Raw genomic sequence first — 20,631 nt, forward strand, 5'->3', positions numbered from 1 at the left:
CGCAATGAAGATAAATAATGTGTTGTTTGTTCAGTTATATTTGACTATCATAGCGTAGTAAGAACTTTGAACTAATCGTAATACGGAAACCATTTCACAAAAATCAAAGAAACAAATAAATGAAATTGATGCTTTATAATCTTTAGCTAAAATATTTTGCTATTGCGATCAGCAATGATGAGCAACAGGTGTATTTTGCTTTAAGCAAGAGTTAAATATTTCCTGCGAGAAATATTAGACTGGTAGACTAAGCTAAATACATGTAATGGAAAAATTATATATCAATCAATTTACTGGTAAAGTACATTCTATAAAGCTATGATTAATCAATATGGAATAATAGTAAAAGCAAAAACCCCACAAGAATACTGTACACTACATTTTGAAGCTGGCAAAGCTAGTACTGAAAAAGTAGACACAAGTTATGGCAGAAACTCAATGTTGAGAAAGAACAGTCAATGCGTCGAGTCCATCACTCAGCAGGAGCATACTTGAGTACTGACTTGAGAGACTTATCAATGCTAAGTACAGCCCGTCTTTGCACGGGACTAGGGTTGGTGCTGAGAAATGCGTTTAACTTGTCCTTGACAACTCCGAGTATTTTGCTTATGTACTGACGCGTGACAGAAGACTGAGGGTCTAGTTGAAGAATCGCATCAGCGATGTAGCTGCAAAAACAAGTAAGCTGAGCTCATGACCTATGGCAATGAACAAGAATGAACAACTAGAGTGTCAGCCTATCTTGGGCAAACTGACAATGTAGAATTATATCCACGAGTATCCTGGCAGCCCTGTGAGCACCCGAGAGATCGTCATGCGTAATAATAAACTGCACAACTACATGCATTCCCACATGTGGCCAGGCAGTCGATTAGGACAGTTGGTAGAATGTTGATCTACCAAGCTGAAGGCAACGAGTTCAAATCCTGCTAGCCGCAATCTTTTTTTTAACCTCCAAGCGCGGCTGCAGACAGACGGACAAACATGGTGCTTAGTAGATTGACAGAGTGTCAATGTCTGTGCAATCAAGTACGCAAAACTCAATAACCTGCTTTAGAATGGTGATTTGGTAATGAAAAATGACAATAGCTAGACAGTATCCACACATCAGTGCCTTACAAATACATAAAATAGCTGTCTTCAACAGAGATGCCTCTGCTCAAGTACTGAATAACTCTCTGCCAATACCGACTGCATCGACTGGCTATCCCAAATAACCACTCGCTAGTATTTAGTTTTATTTAGTATGTATGTTTAATGATATTATCGACATTTTAATATCCTTAGCAAATAAAATAAATAATATAAATAAAATAAATATAAATAAATTAATTAATGTAATACTTATAAAAACTACAATATGAAAAAATACGAAAAGTTTCTCATTAAAAAAATTCTATCACTGCCATCTCACCATATATAATAGTTTGTTATAGCAATTGCACTATACTGCTCAATTATTTTTAATTTAAAAATCTAGGTTTTTTATCACAACCTCCGCAGGAAATATTTTTTCATGAGTTTAGAGCCAACTGAGATGAAGTTTCACCAGAGAACTATTTGTATTAGGATTTGCTAGAATTATTAAAATCTGTTAGAATACTTTGAAAAACAGACCCAAACCCACCTGGCTTAATCATAACATGAAGACATAAAAGGTCAACTGAACAGACAGCATGAGCTGAATAGTTATAACAGAAAAACAGAGAAACCTAATTATGAGCAAAAGGATTTTAGATTTGCCTCCCCTAGACCCACAATTTCCGTTGTTAGTTCGTACAACCATTTTTGTCACAATAGCGCCATATACCCTAACTGTTCGTAATGAGTCTAATTACGGTGAAAAGGCAGACCAGAGCTGAAATCTTTGTATCATAAAAGTAAATTAAATCAGTTTGCTTGCAAAAAACAATTATTTTATCTATATAGCATATACTGTATGTAACTCCTTAACACATATCAGCCATCGTACACACTGTCTTAGGAAGACAATCTTCTAGTGATTACATGTGCACACTGATTAATTCAGAATTATTTTGTAGGCTAAAGAACTCTAAATTGAAATAAGTTGTTAACCCACAATCTATTTTTGTTACAACTCCAGCGAACATGATTCAAACCGTCACTACTTTGTAACAAGGACAATTGACTCTGATATATTTCACTAGGTGTGTATATAGACCAGTACTCTGGAAAGGTGCCACCAAAACAGAACAGACAATGAGAAAGGTAGTGTGGATTTCCGCGAGGTGCAGACAGGTGCGAATGCTGAATGACTGTTTCCCATAGGTGAAAGTCGAGATTATAAAATGCGAGGTAAGACTGATCCACAAGTAATCCCAATACTCACCCTCATGATTGAATGCGCAAGCTCAAAAGGTGGTAATTGATCTAGTTACTGAAGATGCTTTTTAAAGTCATCTTGTCATAAACACAACAGGCAGCCAACCAGCGCAACAAAAATACCAGAATCAGATTAAACATACAAAACTATTGCAATTACAACCCCTGTAATGTCATATAATCCTAACTGCTACGCTCTTCAGAAAGCTTTCCTACTGCTAGCTTTATAACATGATAGTCATCAGTGTTGGTTATGGAGGTTGTTGCTTGTTCACCGTCCTGCTAATAGAGAACAGCCTATGCTAGTGGTTACTGTTTCTTGCTTGCTACTGATAGACAGCCTTGATAACTATTACTGCTCCTTACTGCAACTCATAGAATACATAGCTGATCAAACCTTTAATCATATGCATTGGTGCTTAGTCTAGGTTTTTAACGAACACAACTAAATCAAGTTAAGTCCAAACTAAGCTGATCTACGTAAAAACCGCCTACAGCGAGGGCTACCCATTCACTCACTCGAGTTTGGTGTCTAGGTGAGGCTCCGATAGGCCATGGGAAAGTTGCTGCAGAAGAGAAAGGAGAGTAGGCTGGGAGAGAGAACACGGATCCTCCATAACATCGGCGCTGTCAGGAATTTTTTGAAGTAAGTAAAGAACTAAGGAAAGATCTGAGGCGGATAGCGCTTGCTGGAATGCAGCTTCATAATCTCTGTTCTGTAGCAGTCTTTCTATCTGGGTCTAAAAACAAGAGGAAAGTGAGCTATTAAGTTTGGTTTTACTTCTTTCCCGTAGAGTGGCTCGAAATCCAACTGAGTCAGGAGAGGAAAAAGTAAAAATGGCAAATACATGCTAGACCCGTATTACGCTATGTGCTATGCTTAAGCACTTTTGATACATTTGCAATCATGAACGCCTGGCTTCATCGCGGTAATGGATACATGATACATCAACCCAAAACTTTTTTATAGCAATTGGCACATTCTACCCGCGCTTCGCACCTCAGTGCATCCAAATGATGCCGACTGAGTAATTTTCTTGTTCCCATTGCAATCATTCATATAAGCAGATATAAATAATCTATATAAAGATATACATTATTTATTTATATCTTTATTCAGATATAAAGTAGTAAAAACACTGAGATGTTTTCATAGAATTAGTGTATCTACAATCGGAAAATGTTTCATGTGTTGTTTTTATTATATTTACGTTGTATTAAAAAACAAAGACTATCAAATTTTGCTGACTTTTAACGCCTTGCAATAGTAATATGATATAATATATGATATGGCATGAGCTGAATTCCTGACCAACACTTACTTGAGAGGACTTGAATTAGATAATCAAACAACCAGAAATATACTAGTAGTACAATTAGTTTCATCAATGATATACAGCCCAAAAGGATAGCCGACGGCTATTATATAGGCGTGGTTTAATTATGGAGCTCTATTAGGATTGTGCTAGCCTGGGTTTCAGAGCAAACACAACTCTCGCGGGGCGGTCGCGTTGCCTTGTTAGGTTTTAGAAAACACGAATCGCTGTTATCGTTTCATTAGATTATTCAGCCAGTAGACCCCGCGGGTCACAATAGCAAACATTGAATTTCTGCAATGTAGGGGTAATACCTAACCAAAATAATGTATCTAATCAAAATAAAACATTTCAAATTACCTACTTTTAGTAAATTTAAAATTAGTAAAGGTCGTAGTATATACCTAAAGTTGAATATAATTACCCTAACAACGGCATTTTTTTTCTAGTTTTTGATTAATATTTTACCACCCCTAATATAAAATGACAAAGTCTTTCATCGGTTTCACATTGTTTTACCTTGCCAATAAGATGGGACAGCAGGCAAAGCTGTGCAGTGTGTTTTCATACTCAAAATCTAAATGCAAAACCGAATTTGAGCTATTTTACGATTGTGACTATTAATGTCACGAATGCTTGTGAATGGCAACTGACTGATCATAACGGTGACAATATTGGGATACTATATTTATTTGACAACAAAATGAATTCAACAGATAAGTAAAATAACCACTATAGTTCATAATATTCGTAAATTTACAAGGTGCTTTATTCAGCATATTTGTTTGTTCGGGTGCCGTGTTCGGATTAATCCCAACAGAGCTTCATAATTAAACCCCGCCCATATGATCGCCGTCGGCTGTCCTTTGGGGCTGTATATCATTGGTTTCATTGACTAGGACTCGTAAGATCTGAATTGATGATCTGTACAAAACATTGGACATAAAAAGCTGTTGAGTAGTACTCCACTTTCACATGATAGACTTGAACGCTGATGCAATGCCCACCTTAGATAGGTTCAGAAAAAAAGCTGTCAATTAGCAGGATTGGTCTCCATGACTAATGCTAATGTATTTATCTTTACAAAGGTTTTTAACCTCTGAAATAAAAATGATTTGTGAACTATCATAAAGTATTCAGCAAGCTAACAGAGCAGTAAAGATAGTGATTAGAGGTTAAATTTTACCAGCGCTCTTGCTTGGGTACAGGAATGCCATGAAATAGAAACTTAATTTGAATTAGTATGAAGTTGTCTGCCTCTTAAGATATTCAGTAACAACGACATCCACTGTACACATATGAAACGTAATAAACTGTCTCCTTGTTCATGTTGAACTCTCCTTGACATAGTTGAAGCAAAACTGACATGTTACTCTGTCTCAGAAAAACCACAGGCAGGGGTTTCTAAAACTAACGGAAATTTATGATAGTCAGCGTACATAAACCTACCCACCTACCTGCCTATTTACCTACCTACTTGTCTACCTACCTGCCTACCGACCTACCTACTTACCTACCTACCGACCAACCTACTGGTAGTGGCCAATTAAAGGTACCAAATAAGGTTGGTTTAACACTGAAGTTTAATCCTAGACACTTCAAGAGTTACTATAATAAACATACTGTCTAACCGCATACCTTGATGATGGCGGGGCCAACTTGCTCAGGACCAGGTGTGGCTGCAGCAGATCTTATAGCCTCAAATTGGCCGGTGAGAACCTGCTGCTGGCTGTCAAGGGCAGACTTCACCTCTTTTCTCACTGCTTTTTGAACATCCACAACTAGCTGACCCTTTACACTGCAATTGTGAAAAGTCATCTGTAGACTGAATGGTACTACCACTGCACATGCTCAGCTACTAAATGGTACTACCACTGTACATACTCAGCTACTGAATGGTACTACCACTGCACATGCTCAGCTACTGAATGGTACTACCACTGCACATGCTCAGCTACTAAATGGTACTACCACTGTACATACTCAGCTACTGAATGGTACTACCACTGCACATGCTCAGCTACTAAATAGTACTACCACTGCACATGCTCAGCTACTAAATGGTACTACCACTGCACATACTCAGCTACTAAATGGTACTACCACTGCACATGCTCAGCTACTGAATGGTACTACCACTGCACATGCTCAGCTACTAAATGGTACTACCACTGCACATGCTCAGCTACTAAATAGTACTACCACTGCACATGCTCAGCTACTGAATGGTACTACCACTGCGCATGCTCAGCTACTAAATGGTACTACCACTGCACATACTCAGCTACTAAATGGTACTACCACTGCACATACTCAGCTACTAAATGGTACTACCACTGCGCATGCTCAGCTACTAAATGGTACTACCACTGCACATGCTCAGCTACTAAATGGTACTACCACTGCACATGCTCAGCTACTAAATGGTACGACCACTGCACATGCTCAGCTACTAAATGGTACTACCACTGCACATGCTCAGCTACTAAATGGTACTACCACTGCACATGCTCAGCTACTAAATGGTACGACCACTGCACATGCTCAGCTACTATCATCTGAACACTTCCTTTAGATACGCTGCATCTCAGGACAAATAGTTACTAATGTGTCAAGATCTTTGACTCATCGGTTGTGACCTCAACCATAGCAGCATATTTGAATAAGACTAAACGGTGATCCAGACAGCAACTAAACTAAAGTATATCACAATTTGAATAGCATATGCTTGTAAAGTGTGGTGCCACTGCTTCAACCCTGATGACATCATCCGTGGGAGAACAATCGAAGGAAATTGCATTCCTATTAACCAATTACTAAATTAAGCTTGCTAACAATTCAGCACCATTAAATCTTGAAGACCTTACATCTAAGAGTGATTCCAATTCTAAATATCTAAGTGCGAATAAACCAGTAGTTAGAAAACTGACAATTGTATTGACTACATTGTCCTATCAAACACGAGCTTCAGTTGTAGGCGACCAAACAATACTGAATATAACTCAAGTTGTTTAGGTGCAAATGTTTCAGCTTGAATTACTTTGACTGGCTCTCAACTGAAATTTCTCATGTCGAAAACATCACAGGTGGGTTGCTGTGTGGTGACCTCTTGAGAGTGACAGAGACCGCAGCTAAGCTGAGTTGCCGTGTAGAGAACCTTTGATAGTGACAGAGGCCACGGCGAAGCGTACACATTTTGAATTAATAATAATAATTGAAAGAAAAAAGAAACAAAGATATGTCAAAGATTATATAAAATAAAACCTACCATAGAGAGGCCAGTATGGTTTATTATATACCAAAATACTATATAACCAGCGAATGTTCTACTAAACATTGCACCTGGTCTGTCACGAGACAGTTATTACTATTATTGGTAACTGTCTGACGCCGATTTCTTTACCATCGGTAAACCTGAATCGTTCTACTTGGTTGCGGCTCTATCGAACTTTTGAAAATAAGTCAATAGCTAATGATTGGCTGCCGTGTTATAGTCTCTTTACACTCACCCTTCTACGAGCTGAATGACCTGCTGCTGCATCTCCCTCTGCACATTGCTGATCACATCCTGTGTCAGAGAGCTACGAGTCTGTTTAAGGCTTTCCACAGCTGAATCGCAGCTTGCCATGATCACCGCCTGAGCATTCAACTGTTTAGACCCTAACTTGTCTGTATTTTCTCCCATCTGCTTCATATCTATAGGTTAGATCAGCAAGACTAACAATGTACAAGGATAAGACATGCATTCAGATGTTTCAAATCGTTTCTATTACAATTTAAAGAAAAAGGCATTAATAGATTTTGTAATTATATAACAGCATGACTGCTGATGACCACCCAGTACTCCAAAAATACGCTGTTCAAGTTATTACATGCCGTTAGAAAAGGTTTGGAATTTTTGAAGCATTTAAATTCTGCAGCTTTGACGAAAATCATTAAATATTGATTTATCTAGAATTGGTCTTGGTATTACAGTCATTTGATACCCTTACTAATACTGTAATGTAAGCCTCCAAGTTTAACAAAATCAAATATAACATATAATAAAAATTTCAAAGAAAAGCTATGTAATCAAATGCGTTTTTCTAACAATGCAATAAATTATTTCTGCTATAACTATAATTATTCTATTCCTCTATAAGTCTTTCTGCTATAAATTAAATACTTAATACATCAGTTGCACATAACATATTTTCCAATATATAAAAACATATAGTTAAAAACCATTAACTTTGTAAAGGTTTGACTGTATAAACACATGAGATTATTTCAAGGATTGACTGTATGAACACGTGATATTATTACAAGGTTTGACTGTATGAACACATGATATTATTACAAGGTTTGACTGTATGAACACATGATGTTATTACAAGGTTTGACTGTATGAACATGTGATATTATTACAAGGTTTGACTGTATGAACACATGATGTTATTACAAGGTTTGACTGTATGAACACATGATATTATTTCAAGGTTTGACTGGACGAACACATGATGTTATTACAAGGTTTGACTGTATGAACACATGATATTATTTTAAGGTTTGACTGTACGAGCACATGAGATTATTTCAAGGTTTGACTGTACGAACACACAAGATTATTTCAAGGTTTATCTGTACGAACACGTGATATTATTACAAGGTTTGACTGTATGAACATATGATATTAGTTCAAGGTTTGACTGTATGAACACATAATATTAGTTCAAGGTTTGACTGTACGAATACATGGGATGACAGAGTCAGGACAAACAACTAGAAGCTTATAGAGATCATAGATGACACTATTGGACTCTTACAGTGGTTGAGGCCTTCGGAAAAGGATGCATTCAGTTGAATAAAAGATTGTTTCATTGCGGCATCAAATGATGGCAGCACCTGATGCTCGAGGCTGTGCTTGTGGGCTGCATGCATCACATCTTGCACAGCCATGCTAACAGAATGACCTATCTTGTCAATCATTGCCTAAAACACACAACATGTTAAATACTTGTGCGTACAACAGCTACACATCACACGCATTCTTAAAAATCAATATGTAAAGGAAAGATGGCCAACTGCGTAAAGGCAGAAACATATGAGAAATGCAACAAGAAGCATGGTGAGACAACACCAGCATCAGCCTGGCAACTACTCTTCTGAAAACTCTCTAGTTTTAGAGGTAAAAAACTAAAGCAAATTATTTTATTCTCAAGGCTTAAACATAGCGTGTTCTATTATTACACTGGAGATATAGAGTGGATACAGTGAAGTCATACTTATCATCGTAAATAGGAACCAACACTGACAACAAAAAATAAAAAAAATGTGAAAAGTGGTAAAGTTCGAAGTAAAGTCAACTCACTCCTGTTTTTTTAGATACATTAATCCATTAATAATATGTCAAAATATATAGCCTATAATTAAAATATTTAATCTACCAAATGCTCTACCTAAAAGCAACAGTAAAATGACTTGATTGTTCATCTTTTTAACCGTAAGAAATGTGACAGAGAGCTCGTGAGTCCAAAGCGTTTTTTGTGTGAATGGCTTTCACCCGTGTAGCCTTGAGAAACAGCATGCTAATTGTGTAAAGTATGTTTCCTAAATCTTTAGCTAACTCTAATCTCTAACTCGTTTAGTCTTTTCTAATTGTTGTCAAAGTTATGTTGATTAAGTCAATCTCCTTGTGTCATCCTTGTTAGGACTGCTGAAAAATCCACAACACACGAAGGTGTGAAAGGTGAGTCATAAAGTAACACGGAATCATTTGAGTAACTTTAAGCGCATCAAGTAATTTTATTCCAATTATTTATAGTTTGATTAGATTCATATTTATTATTTTTAGTAATTTGGCTCTATTAGTAATCCAATTAATTTGTTTGTTAAACACCAGATTTAATTCCAAAGCATAACCAAAACCAGCGAGCCAATCACAGCCAAAGGCAAGTGTCGATATCAAGAGCCATTCGTACAATCGAATTGAATTTCTACCAACCCCATGTCTACCACAACCGCAACGTTCGCGAATTTAAATAATATTTTTCCATCAGAGGCTTGTGAAGATAGGAGTGAGGATTATATTCTATGGTAAGCTAACCAGAATGTCTTCTAGCTGACTAACAGTGCTCGTGAAGTTTTGATGTTTAGCAATACAGTTGACACCCCTTTTTGGTGTTTAGCAATACAGTTGACCCACCCCTTCTGGTGTTTAGCAATACAGATGACCCACCCTTTTGGTGTTTAGCAATACAGATGACCTACCCTTTTGGTGTTTAGCAATACAGATGACCCACCCTTTTGGTGTTTAGCAATACAGATGACCCGCCCCTTTTGGTGTTTAGCAATACAGATGACACCCCTTTTGGTGTTTAGCAATACAGATGACACCCCTTTTGGTATTTAGCAATACAGTTGACACCCCTTTTGGTATTTAACAATACAGTTGACACCCCTTATGCAAAAAACTAATCATGCTCTGCCGGCAGCGCCAGACATTTTATTTGAACTTGGAATTATAAAATGATCAAATTTGATTGGTTGCTTAGATTTCAAATGAAAAGATTGCATTTCTTATTTGGCTGTTATTCTGAAACTCTCTAAGTTCAATTAATAACGAAACAGCCATAGATTGGCTAGAGAACTGAGTAACCAACCAGACTAGCAGTGATAAGAGACACACCTGACTATTGAACAGTTTGTTGAGTGTTTCTTTGAATGTTTTGTCAGCTGCAGTGAGCTTTTCAGCCATCACGCTGTGCAGGTCTCGCTTGACTGGGTCAATGAGTTGCCCCAAGGCTGCAATACAAATCAAGGGGAGATAATACACTGAATGTAATATAGCTGCTCTGATGGACTGACAACATGACTGATATCACCCGCTGATCATCGAATCCGGATGCTCTCCCTTGTGGGCTGATATATACACTGTGTTTCCATGACGCGCATGATACGCAAGTTGAACCAATCCGCAAGTTAACCACATCATGGAAGCGGCATAAATCCGCAAGCTAAGCGAGTTTTGCGATTCCTAGAACTTTATCGAATCCATCATACTTGCGAATAATGGAAACAGCATTTGTGAATGATGCGCATTGAAATACCACGCCAGCTATTAAATTTTAAACATTTTTAATACTTCCATTCGTCCTTTCTCGATCGAGTTTCACACGTTTGCGTCGCTAACATGTCTGTCGCTAATTATTAACCTATAGCGTACAATTCTTTACCTTTTTTTCAACAAGGCGTATGAGTCAATCCGCATCATGTGTTTGTCCATAGAAACCCTTAATTCGCACGACAACTCTAAATCCGCATGATGCGAGTCATGAGTTGGCATGGAAACCATGAGTTGGCATGGAAACAGTTGGCATGGAAACATGGTGGTGCAAGGTTTTCAACAGTGCACACATTTGTAACAGGAAACATTTTCAACAGACCCAATTATGCTGTTGTTAAACAAGTTTGTTATACAGACTACTACAAGAGAAAAACACAAAACTTTACATGCACGCAAAGCGAAACTGCGTGTGTTTCAGCGTAACCTGACATATCGAACAAACCAAAGAGTATCACAGGAGGGTCTAAGTTTACGCGTGTCAACACGACATCATACAATGCAAATGCTGATAAAATCCCACAATTAAAATAACTCATCCCAAAAAATGAGACAATCAGTTAATTTTTCAAAGATAAAATATATGCTTGTGCGACCATCGAATACTTGGTACAGTAATACTTCAACTTACGAGTGCTCCAACGTACGAGAAACTTGAAATACGAGCCAGCTCTTAAGCAAGTTTTAGCACTAACATACGAGCTATGTTTGAGATACAAGCACGTGAGTCAGTTGCCAAGTATGCCGGGGGTGTTTTATGAGAACAGCATCACTCTGTATTTTTCAACTGCTCAGGTTATACTTTAGTACCGTGTTTTTTGTGCGCAATTTTCAGTGCAGAATTATGTGAATTAAAAGTACTGTGCGTAGACCGAAAGTTTGCCAGTAAAATGAAAGATGAAATGCAAAGAAAAAGCAAATGATAATGATTATTAAACGGAAAATTATTGAAAAATGTGCGAAGTGTGTATGCGTGATTGAGCTAGCTCAGCAATATGACAGAAATACATTCTCAATTATCAAACAGGATTATATTCTGGGCATTGATTTAGTTCGCAAAAGGAGTAACCATAGTTTCTAAACGGTGCAGCGATCTTCACGACCGCTGATGGCGAGACTGTTCAGGCATTGGATAAAAGATCCACAATTGGCTGGTGACAGCGTAACTGAACGATGCTATGTGAAAAGGCCGGTGCTATCTATCAAAACTATAAACATTCGGACAAGTTGGCTAGTGATCGTAAATTAACCGTTTGTGACGACACCTGTGTTCGCCCTAATTGCAACATGTTGAAAGGGCGACAAAGGCAAACGTCCTTAGATAGGTGTATCTTAAAACGGCTGGCTAGTCGTGAAAGCGAAACAAAGGAAAAATTAGCTAACCAGCGAGAAACTTCTAACTACCTTATGAACGCCGAAGAAATTTTAATTACGTAAAGTTAAAAATGAAAGTTTGATTTTAGGTTTGCTTCTAAGTTGGTCTTTTAAGACTTTGATAAAATCCAAATTTATCAAAGTCAACTGTTGTAATGAAGGATAACTCTCTATAACTCCCTAGGATATCTCCCTCTCTGGCAAATGCTAGCGTTAGCTGCTATTGTATGTATTTAATTTTACATTTTAATTAATCCCATTTTCTTGCATTATTTTTTATTTGTTACTTTTTAAAAGCTTATGGTAAGTTAGGACAATAACCAACATGTTCTTTCTGTTACAATATCTTGTTTTGAGTGTTTTATTTGCATTTTTTTAGAGTATGGAAACCAATCAATATATATTTAATTGTTCTATATATAAATAAAATGCACCAACATGCGAGTAAATTGACATACGAGCTCAGTCTCGGAACGCATTAAGCTCGTAAGTCGAAGTATGACTGTACTATGGAATATCTAGCGTTATATATCCTTCCAAGCACTGGCTACACACGCGCGCACTACATGTGTGATCATGTGCTCACGTACTCGTTAGCAACGCGTCCTAGTCTGTGTTCTTCACCGATAGGCAAATCACGAACCTTGTAATAAATATTATTAGTATAATATATCTACTTTAAGCATTTGACACAGGTAACCTGTTATTGTCTGTCGCCAAGGACAAAGTTGTATTTGTGCAAACACCTCACCCTTCTAATATAAATCCGGAAACTTCCCCACTGTACTAAATATACTGAACAGCAGCTAATGCCCTGCATCAATGGTTATGACAACCAGCGGTAAGTTTTCTCGCTCTAACTCTAGTTAGTAATGAGACAATCGGCTGCTATTGTACAGTAGGCATACCACCACTAGTAGTGTATTCACACAGTGAATTGTTTGTTACAGTGGTGTGCATAAACTTGGAATCACCAGTTAAATCTTCAAATATGTATGTTTATATGCTGTTGTCTAAGAAATTCTTTGGAGTTAAGTGCCTCAACCCCATCAATATATATATCATTTGAAAGGGAAAATTCTGAAGAACAAGATGTTGCCAAATATTCGAAAATATTCTCAGATTTTTATCGCTGGGGGTGGATCTACTGAAAGGCAGACTTATTGCAGGCTATGAATGTTGTTAGTGAAAATTGATAAAATAGGATACAAACAAACTCTTTTATACAAATTGGTGGCCCTGAAAAGGGCCGTTGGGTTATTGTTGGTCTTGAGAAGGACTGGTAAGGTGTCTTGACCTGAGCATTAGTATTTTATTGGTCAGCCCTTGTTTTTGATCACCATCTGACACCGTCGAGGCATGCTGTTTACCAACTTTCTGAGCTCTTCAGGAGTGATGATGTGATGCCAAGCATGAATAATCTTCTCTATGAGCTCCCGTTTTGTGTTTGGTTTATCTTTGCTGACTATCACACCAATACGCTGCCAAAGATTTTCAATGGGATTCAGGTCAGGGCTTTGTGCTGGCCAGTCTATTACCCTCACATTACTTCTGGTCATCCACTCCTTGACTCTCTTGGCATGGTGGCAGGGTGCATTGTCATCCTGGTAGTACCAGGGTTGGTCATTGCTGGTGAACAGGCTTCGAGCACTTGGAAGCATGACATCTTCCATGGTCTTGATGTATTTGTCTCCATTCATCATGCCTGCACAAATGGAGAGTCTTCCCACACCAAAAGCTGTCATGCAACCCCATACCATGACTCCAGTAGGGTGCTTGATGGTTGGTAGCGTACAAGCCGGGCTGTACTCCTCTCCAGGTCGTCTCCTCACATAACAATTTCCAGAGTGGTTTTGGATGGTAAATGTTGACTCATCACTGAACAAGACCCTTTTCCATTGGGCTGTTGTCCAGAACCGTTTATCTTTAGCCCACTCTAGACGATGCTTTCGCTGTTTCTCAGAAACTAAGGGCTTGCGCCTTGCCTTGCAGACTTTCAAACCATTTGCAAGCAGTCTTCTTCGCACTGTACTGGGGTGAATCTCAATATCTCTGTTGTCCTTGATCTCCTTACAAAGTTGAGTACTGTTCAGATGTCTGTCAGCGAGGGATCTTCGTACCAGGTACCGATCTTCACGGATAGTCGTCTTCTTGGGTCGTCCAGCAGAGTAGGTGGGTTTAAGACTGCCATTGGAGGTCCAAGTCTTGATTGCTGTGTAGACTGCCTTCTGAGAACAACCAACTTCCGCAGCTATCTGTCTTTGGGTCTTTTGCTGTTTGTGAAGGTGCAGAATGATGGCTCTTCTCTCTGTAGATAACACTTTAGGCATGGTAAAGTTCAAAGTCAAACTGAGTTCAAATTCAAAGTTAAACTGAGAATGAATAAGACTTCAAGTGTCCTGCTTTAAATATGCAACAGTCAGCAAATTGCATAACTGAAATGCCATCATGATGGGATTTAGGATATTTCACTTTCTTTGAAATTTGACAAGCAGTAAACTTTGGAGCAGCAAACAGGTTTGTGCTAACCTGTTATAACCAGATTACGTACAAGACCAGATAAAATTGCTAATCTGTTTAATAGGATTAATATAAATCACTCAGAAATGATTGTGTTAAATCAATCAATGCATTGTTTGAAAGCACATCTTCTGCTGATCAGATTGATATATAATATCTGGCATGGCATCATAATTGGCGGGAAAATAGAAAGCAAATGGAAGATCCATTCGATATAGAGTGAACAAAACAATGTGATTCCAAGTTTATGCACACCACTGTAGGTGGCTACAACAACAACGCAAATTGAGAGGTAAAATTTGTGCACACACATCAATTTGAATTGAGTGCTTCTGTTCACTATGTTACTTGTTTGTGGTGATCATATTTATGTGCATACCAGAAGAGAATAAAAACAGCGAAACCGTAACCTATATATTCTTGGACCATAAAGCTACCACAATATGGTCACCAAAGACTGGAGAGCAAATCCAGTTACATAAGATGAACAGTCAAAGAAGATTGGAGGGATGGAGAGAGTAGGCTGGCAATCACCTATCCTTGTTTATGCTACATTCTGTTGTGAACAGAGAACAGTTGAACAGAAGATTCCGGATTGCTCACATGAGTAATAAGTGACTCACATGGTACTATTGATCTCTTCATCTCGGCTGAGACAGTCCTCTCCAACTGACCTTTAACCTCTTGACTAAGCTTGCTAGAGACCTGTGTAGTCAGCCTCTCCTGCATGGCCTTTTGATCTGAACAAAAAGATACAAGAAACTGGTAGGTGTCCTCTCCAAGTGATAATATTGGGATGTTTTGGGTGACACAATGCATGAACTGTCCGGAGAAGATAAAATTTGCTATGTTATTTTAAAGGACATCAGCTTAGCACCACTTGTTGCCACCTGTTGTTCAGTTCAGTAGATGAGATAGTCGATGACGTAAAACTATCAACAACCAATAAAGTTATTGAAAAGATTAAAAATAAATTTTATTGCTTTGGTATTTCAAGCAGCGCTCTTGTCTTGCATGCAACTAACTCACCATTCAGTCTAATACTTTAGTAAATGTTACCCCTGAAACACTTTTCTAGGAGTAACTTCTAACATGGAATGTCCAGTGTTTCTTAAAACGATTGATTTTTGCAAAAAAAAACTATACACGCTGGTAGAAATTGAAAATTGAATGAGAAAATAATAAAACATTGCTTAATTTAAACTATATATTTAACTATATCCTACCTAAGATAAGTTAGAATAACTTATTTTGAATATTTCTATCAATTCACTTCCAAATGTATGCATGATCAAATCTACTCTTCCGTTCATGTGTCTCCAAGGCAACAGCAATAAAAACTTTTGCAAATAATTACTCTGCTCACTAGAATTTTACATACAATTTTTTTTAATTTAAAAAAAAATTTCAAAATTAAAAGATTATTTATTTAACATTTCACATAATTTGACATAACGCATTCGTTTTAATGTTATAAGTTATACAGCGCTATAAAGAATTAAACAAAATACAATGTTTTCTCATAAGACTATTTACACCAACACACATCGATTTTGATATCAGAAGAAAATATCGGAACAGATTACCGTAGCATGTTTAATGTGTTGCGATTGATGAGAAACAGCAGAACGTAGTTGGTCTAAAAGCTAGACGACTTACCACGCTTGAGACTAGAAGTTGTCTGCTCCAACTTATTGCTAACGCTGCTGTTTAATGCCTGCAGCTGCTTGGATAGTTGAGCCACCTTCTGACCTGAACTGACAGCAGTCTTGAGTTGCCGTATCTCCTTATTTTGCTGCATCATTTGCTCGCTGAGAGTCAGCACAGCTGCCTTCATCTCCTCTAGCTGCCTCGACAATTCACTAAAGTGTAAATAACAACAGGTGTCAAATGAGGAATAAGAAATGTTACAAAACTATTTTTTTGTTTAAATTGTATAAAAACCAATGAACAACCTACAAAATATTACATAAATTATGTCTCAAATACGCCAACTGTAACAAGCAGCTTGTCAATATTAACACACTGTACGAAATACAGTATATATTTATCACTGTATAATGTATATAATGTACCAATACATCAGCATAACCAATGCATTGGTCTAACAGTAAAACATTCACACTGGCGGCCAAAGAAACCAACAGATGATTCTTGTACCATGGTCTGTTATCCGGGACTTTGTAGAACTTTATTCAAAAAAACGCGATGTACTCCATAAACACAACTCTCACTAAATTATAGAGAGTTCTGTATGCATTTTTATCTAATCTATTTGTTCAGGTACGCATCATCGTTAAGAAATTCAGGTCTATTTTGTGACGATGTCTATCTTTACGATCTGTATAACATCATCCTTATATAACATCATCATTATATAACATCATCATTATATAACATCATCATTATATAACATCATCCTTATATAACATCATCATTGCAAAGTTAACTGCTATTCAATTTTAATTTAATTTCATCAACTTTGTTTAAATATTAAACACTTTAAATATTAAACACTGCACAACCAAATGTTCCTAATTTGGCTGAACTAATAATTTTGAAAATAGACCATTTTTTCGCATCGATGAAGCGGTGAAAATACAGCAGAAGCCTACATAGTCAGCACCATTTGAACATCAGAGAGCAGACTGACGCAAATGTCAATTCAAGTTTAATTACAGTTTTTGCCTCCATTTAATCTAGAATGAAGTAGTTTATAGAATCAAAGGATTATTACTAGAGGTTCTTGCGGAATAGCATCTTATAAACTAACCAGGAATTACTGACATTTCCATGTTGTGTATTCTATATAAGCATAAGTTTAACAAACGTTTACCACCTATAACTAACTTTAATAGAGTTTATCAGCAAGCAAAGCTTCCACCATAATTAACAGGAATTCAACTCCAATCTTTCTAGAATGGCATAAACAGAATTAATATGAAAATACAAAGCTGAAGTTACTATATGGAGTGTCTACAGGAGTTTCGAGGCAAAAACTACAAAACAGATAGTTCTACTACAATATGCTAATGGAAAAGCTAACAGTGCCTACTGAACTTTAGGTACGTTTTCAAGGTTTTATTACATGTACATGTATACAATTTCACAAGGTCTCAAAACAGTTATGCATTTGTTTATAAATTTGTTTAGAGCAATAGCAGTTAAAATATTTCTATGCCAACAGATGAAATGGCATGACCTTGCATCTCGAACGGCTGCAAAGTAAAGCATGAGTTCCTAATCTAGGCCATCTGTTTAGGCCTACATTACAGGGCACACCACGATACAATTATCCTGGTATATGGTTATTTCACCTTCTGAAGTGGAACATGATGATTTTTTCACCTCACCATATGAATCTTATTTTACCATACGAATCTTATTTCACCATACGAATTCAATAATATTCTCGCTTCAGATCAAATTTGGCAGTGGGTGTGCTTATTAGATACGTCAAAATAACAGAGACGCCAAAATGCTGCTCTCCGAAAATATTTTCACAATGCCTGAAAGAAACACAATGACTGATTTCTCTCAGTTCAACGATTTTCGTATGTAAAACGGTAATACACGTACTTTTCCTTTAAAACCAGTAGCAAAATTGAAATCGCAATCTCTTCAAACATAAGATCAGACAACTTCTCTTAACCTGCTAACAAAAATCCACTTCATTACGAAAACACATCGTTCGGGCTTTCCTGCCGAATTAGATTGAAAAAGGTTTTAAACAGGCCTGCTAAAAGTTATAGTAAAAGGGAAGACTGAAATTGATAAGTGATAAAATTTTAGTGATAAAAAGCTTAAATTCAGTAAAATAGTTGAAAATACATACTAAAGCTTAGTTTTAAGTGTGTGTGTTTAGTAAGCTAAACTTATTTGAGGTGAATCAAAAGTTTTTAGAATTACAGTACATTCTAATGTTACATTTTATTGCAGATCATAACCACTAAATACAAGAAAAATCCTGTAGGTGACTATTGTTACTAAGATTAATATACTACTTTGTTACTAGTTCTTTATATGTACAGCACTTATATAAAATTTTGATGATTTTCACCAGTGATGTTTGCATTATTTAATTACTATGGTTTCCATACCCCTACATACAATTTTTTCACCATACGATGCCAACCCTGAAACGGATCAAAATCGTATCCTGAGGGTGCACTGTATATAGTCTAATAATAAAGCTAATTGCTGTACAAACTAGATTTAACAAGCCAATCGAGTTCCTACATGGATTTAAACCAAGTCTCCTTTTTTCGCTGTAAACACACAAAGTGATGTTTTACTGCGAATTCTTCATCCTCAACATTAAAAAATAACCAAGCGTTGCGTTAAAATCATAATATGACAAAACGAGCCCCCACTGGGGTTCGAACCCAGGACCGCTAGTTTACAAGACTAGCGCTCTACCACTGAGCTATAGAGGCTCACATGCTAACGGTTCGTCTATTGTGGAATTAATCGCTAACACATTTGACAATAATAATTGAAGCGTGACCAATATTGTCTCGTACTGAGACACTCCAGTTATACCCGTCCGCTTCGGTCAAGCAAAGTAAATAGTAACGCTGTATGAGACGGACGGGTATAACTGGAGTGTCTCAGAACCTACCTACCTATACCCGTCCGACCGAAGCTCTAAGCGCACTTACTACAAAAGAAATAACGCTGTCGTAGTTCAGAAGTTAAATAATCACCACTGAACTTGCAATACCACATATGAGCATCTGGCTAAGATCAGCGTAAACCAAGCTTTCCTCACTTAAAACGAGCCACGCAATGATGAAGGTTTCAATTGCAAAGTTATCCATTTTATGAGTAAAAATAATATAAAAGAAATAGCAGCTGCCGCCTGCCAACCAATCAAAACTGCAGAATAAGTCTCTATTGAAAAACTTTTACAGCGCGGAAGCTATAAAAGTGTTGTACTCTAAGCATCTCTACTCTACATGAACAACCCATGCAGCACGGTAATTTTTCCATTCCAGCTTCCCTTCCTTTGACAACATAAAAATGGTATTCTGCGATTCGCAATAATTCAGTTCGATAATCCTAAATGGTTGACATGTAGCTTGAACATTAATGCACAAACCGTAAAACCTATTTGAATCCAACCTCCATTTAACCGCCATTTTGACATTCATTGATCTTCACAAACCCATAATAGCAAGTGATCAGTAGAAAAGGGTCCACAAAATCGTACTAGTAATGACTTGGCTGCATCAATAACAATTGATTCTTTTGTTGTTTATGTTTGTATCAAAGTCCGTTTTCCAACTCCAAAGATTTTGAGTTTTTTCGTTACAACTTTGAAACACCATAGAAATAATTAATAATAACTGTATCAGGCTAACAGTAGTTCCTTGTTCAACACGGGCGATCAACATACATTGACACATGTGAAAAATGGTTGATATTTGCGATAGTATATGAAGTTATGGGCGAAAAGTTGTGCTTAACGCTCACACAGCTAAAAGTTGATCATTATTTGTGCGAACTGCAACGCGTAAAGGTTTTGCTCCGCCAAAAAAATTGTTTGAAGGCTAATATCGACTAGATCAGCAGTGCAGAAAAGTGGAGGGCAGAAAACATGGTGGAAGGTTTAAACAGCCAGACGAGGAAATCGTTCCAGACAAATGCAACAATCCAAAAGCAACTGGCCGATGACTCGCTGGTGATCACGTAAAAATGGCTGCTAGCCATGCTGACTACAAAGTGCTGACCTTCACATGTACAGTGCATTTTGGCAAGGTTTTGCCTGCGGCTCTTTGCGAAAGTTGAATAGCGTTATACACTTGTGTTGACCTTCGTGTTGACCCGCTTCGAGTACCTCCTTGAACTTCCGGAGGTACTCGACGCGTAGTTTCACATTTCATCGCTGATAGCTCTGTTGGTGCTTGCGACATATATGGGAACAAGGCTTAAAGGTTGACTTACAATAAAATTCACATTACAGTTATTTGGTAT

At 37.3% G+C, this 20,631-nt stretch overlaps 1 protein-coding gene and 1 non-coding gene across 5 annotated transcripts in view; both read right to left on the reverse strand.

Moving 5' to 3' along the window:
- Window positions 1-20: 20 nt before the first annotated feature.
- Window positions 21-20,631, reverse strand: part of LOC137387349 (enhancer of mRNA-decapping protein 4-like) — a 46,618-nt gene continuing 26,007 nt past the window's right edge. For 3 of the 4 annotated variants that reach the window (XM_068073746.1, XM_068073744.1, XM_068073743.1), the window contains 8 exons: window positions 16,315-16,517; window positions 15,279-15,395; window positions 10,327-10,442; window positions 8,465-8,630; window positions 7,169-7,355; window positions 5,298-5,457; window positions 2,863-3,083; window positions 21-668 (listed from right to left, as the gene is read on the reverse strand). In XM_068073746.1, coding sequence (XP_067929847.1) covers window positions 473-668; window positions 2,863-3,083; window positions 5,298-5,457; window positions 7,169-7,355; window positions 8,465-8,630; window positions 10,327-10,442; window positions 15,279-15,395; window positions 16,315-16,517 — 1,366 coding nt within the window. In that variant the 3' untranslated portion in view covers window positions 21-472. The remainder of the gene's footprint in view (window positions 669-2,862; window positions 3,084-5,297; window positions 5,458-7,168; window positions 7,356-8,464; window positions 8,631-10,326; window positions 10,443-15,278; window positions 15,396-16,314; window positions 16,518-20,631) is intronic. The other variant, XM_068073745.1, reaches the window with a different exon arrangement.
- Window positions 19,020-19,091, reverse strand: Trnat-ugu (transfer RNA threonine (anticodon UGU)). Its single transcript has one exon. It is a non-coding gene; the product is annotated as a tRNA-Thr (tRNA).

The sequence above is a fragment of the Watersipora subatra genome, chromosome 2 (genome assembly GCF_963576615.1).
Source record: "Watersipora subatra chromosome 2, tzWatSuba1.1, whole genome shotgun sequence".
Lineage (NCBI taxonomy): Eukaryota > Metazoa > Bryozoa > Gymnolaemata > Cheilostomatida > Watersiporidae > Watersipora > Watersipora subatra.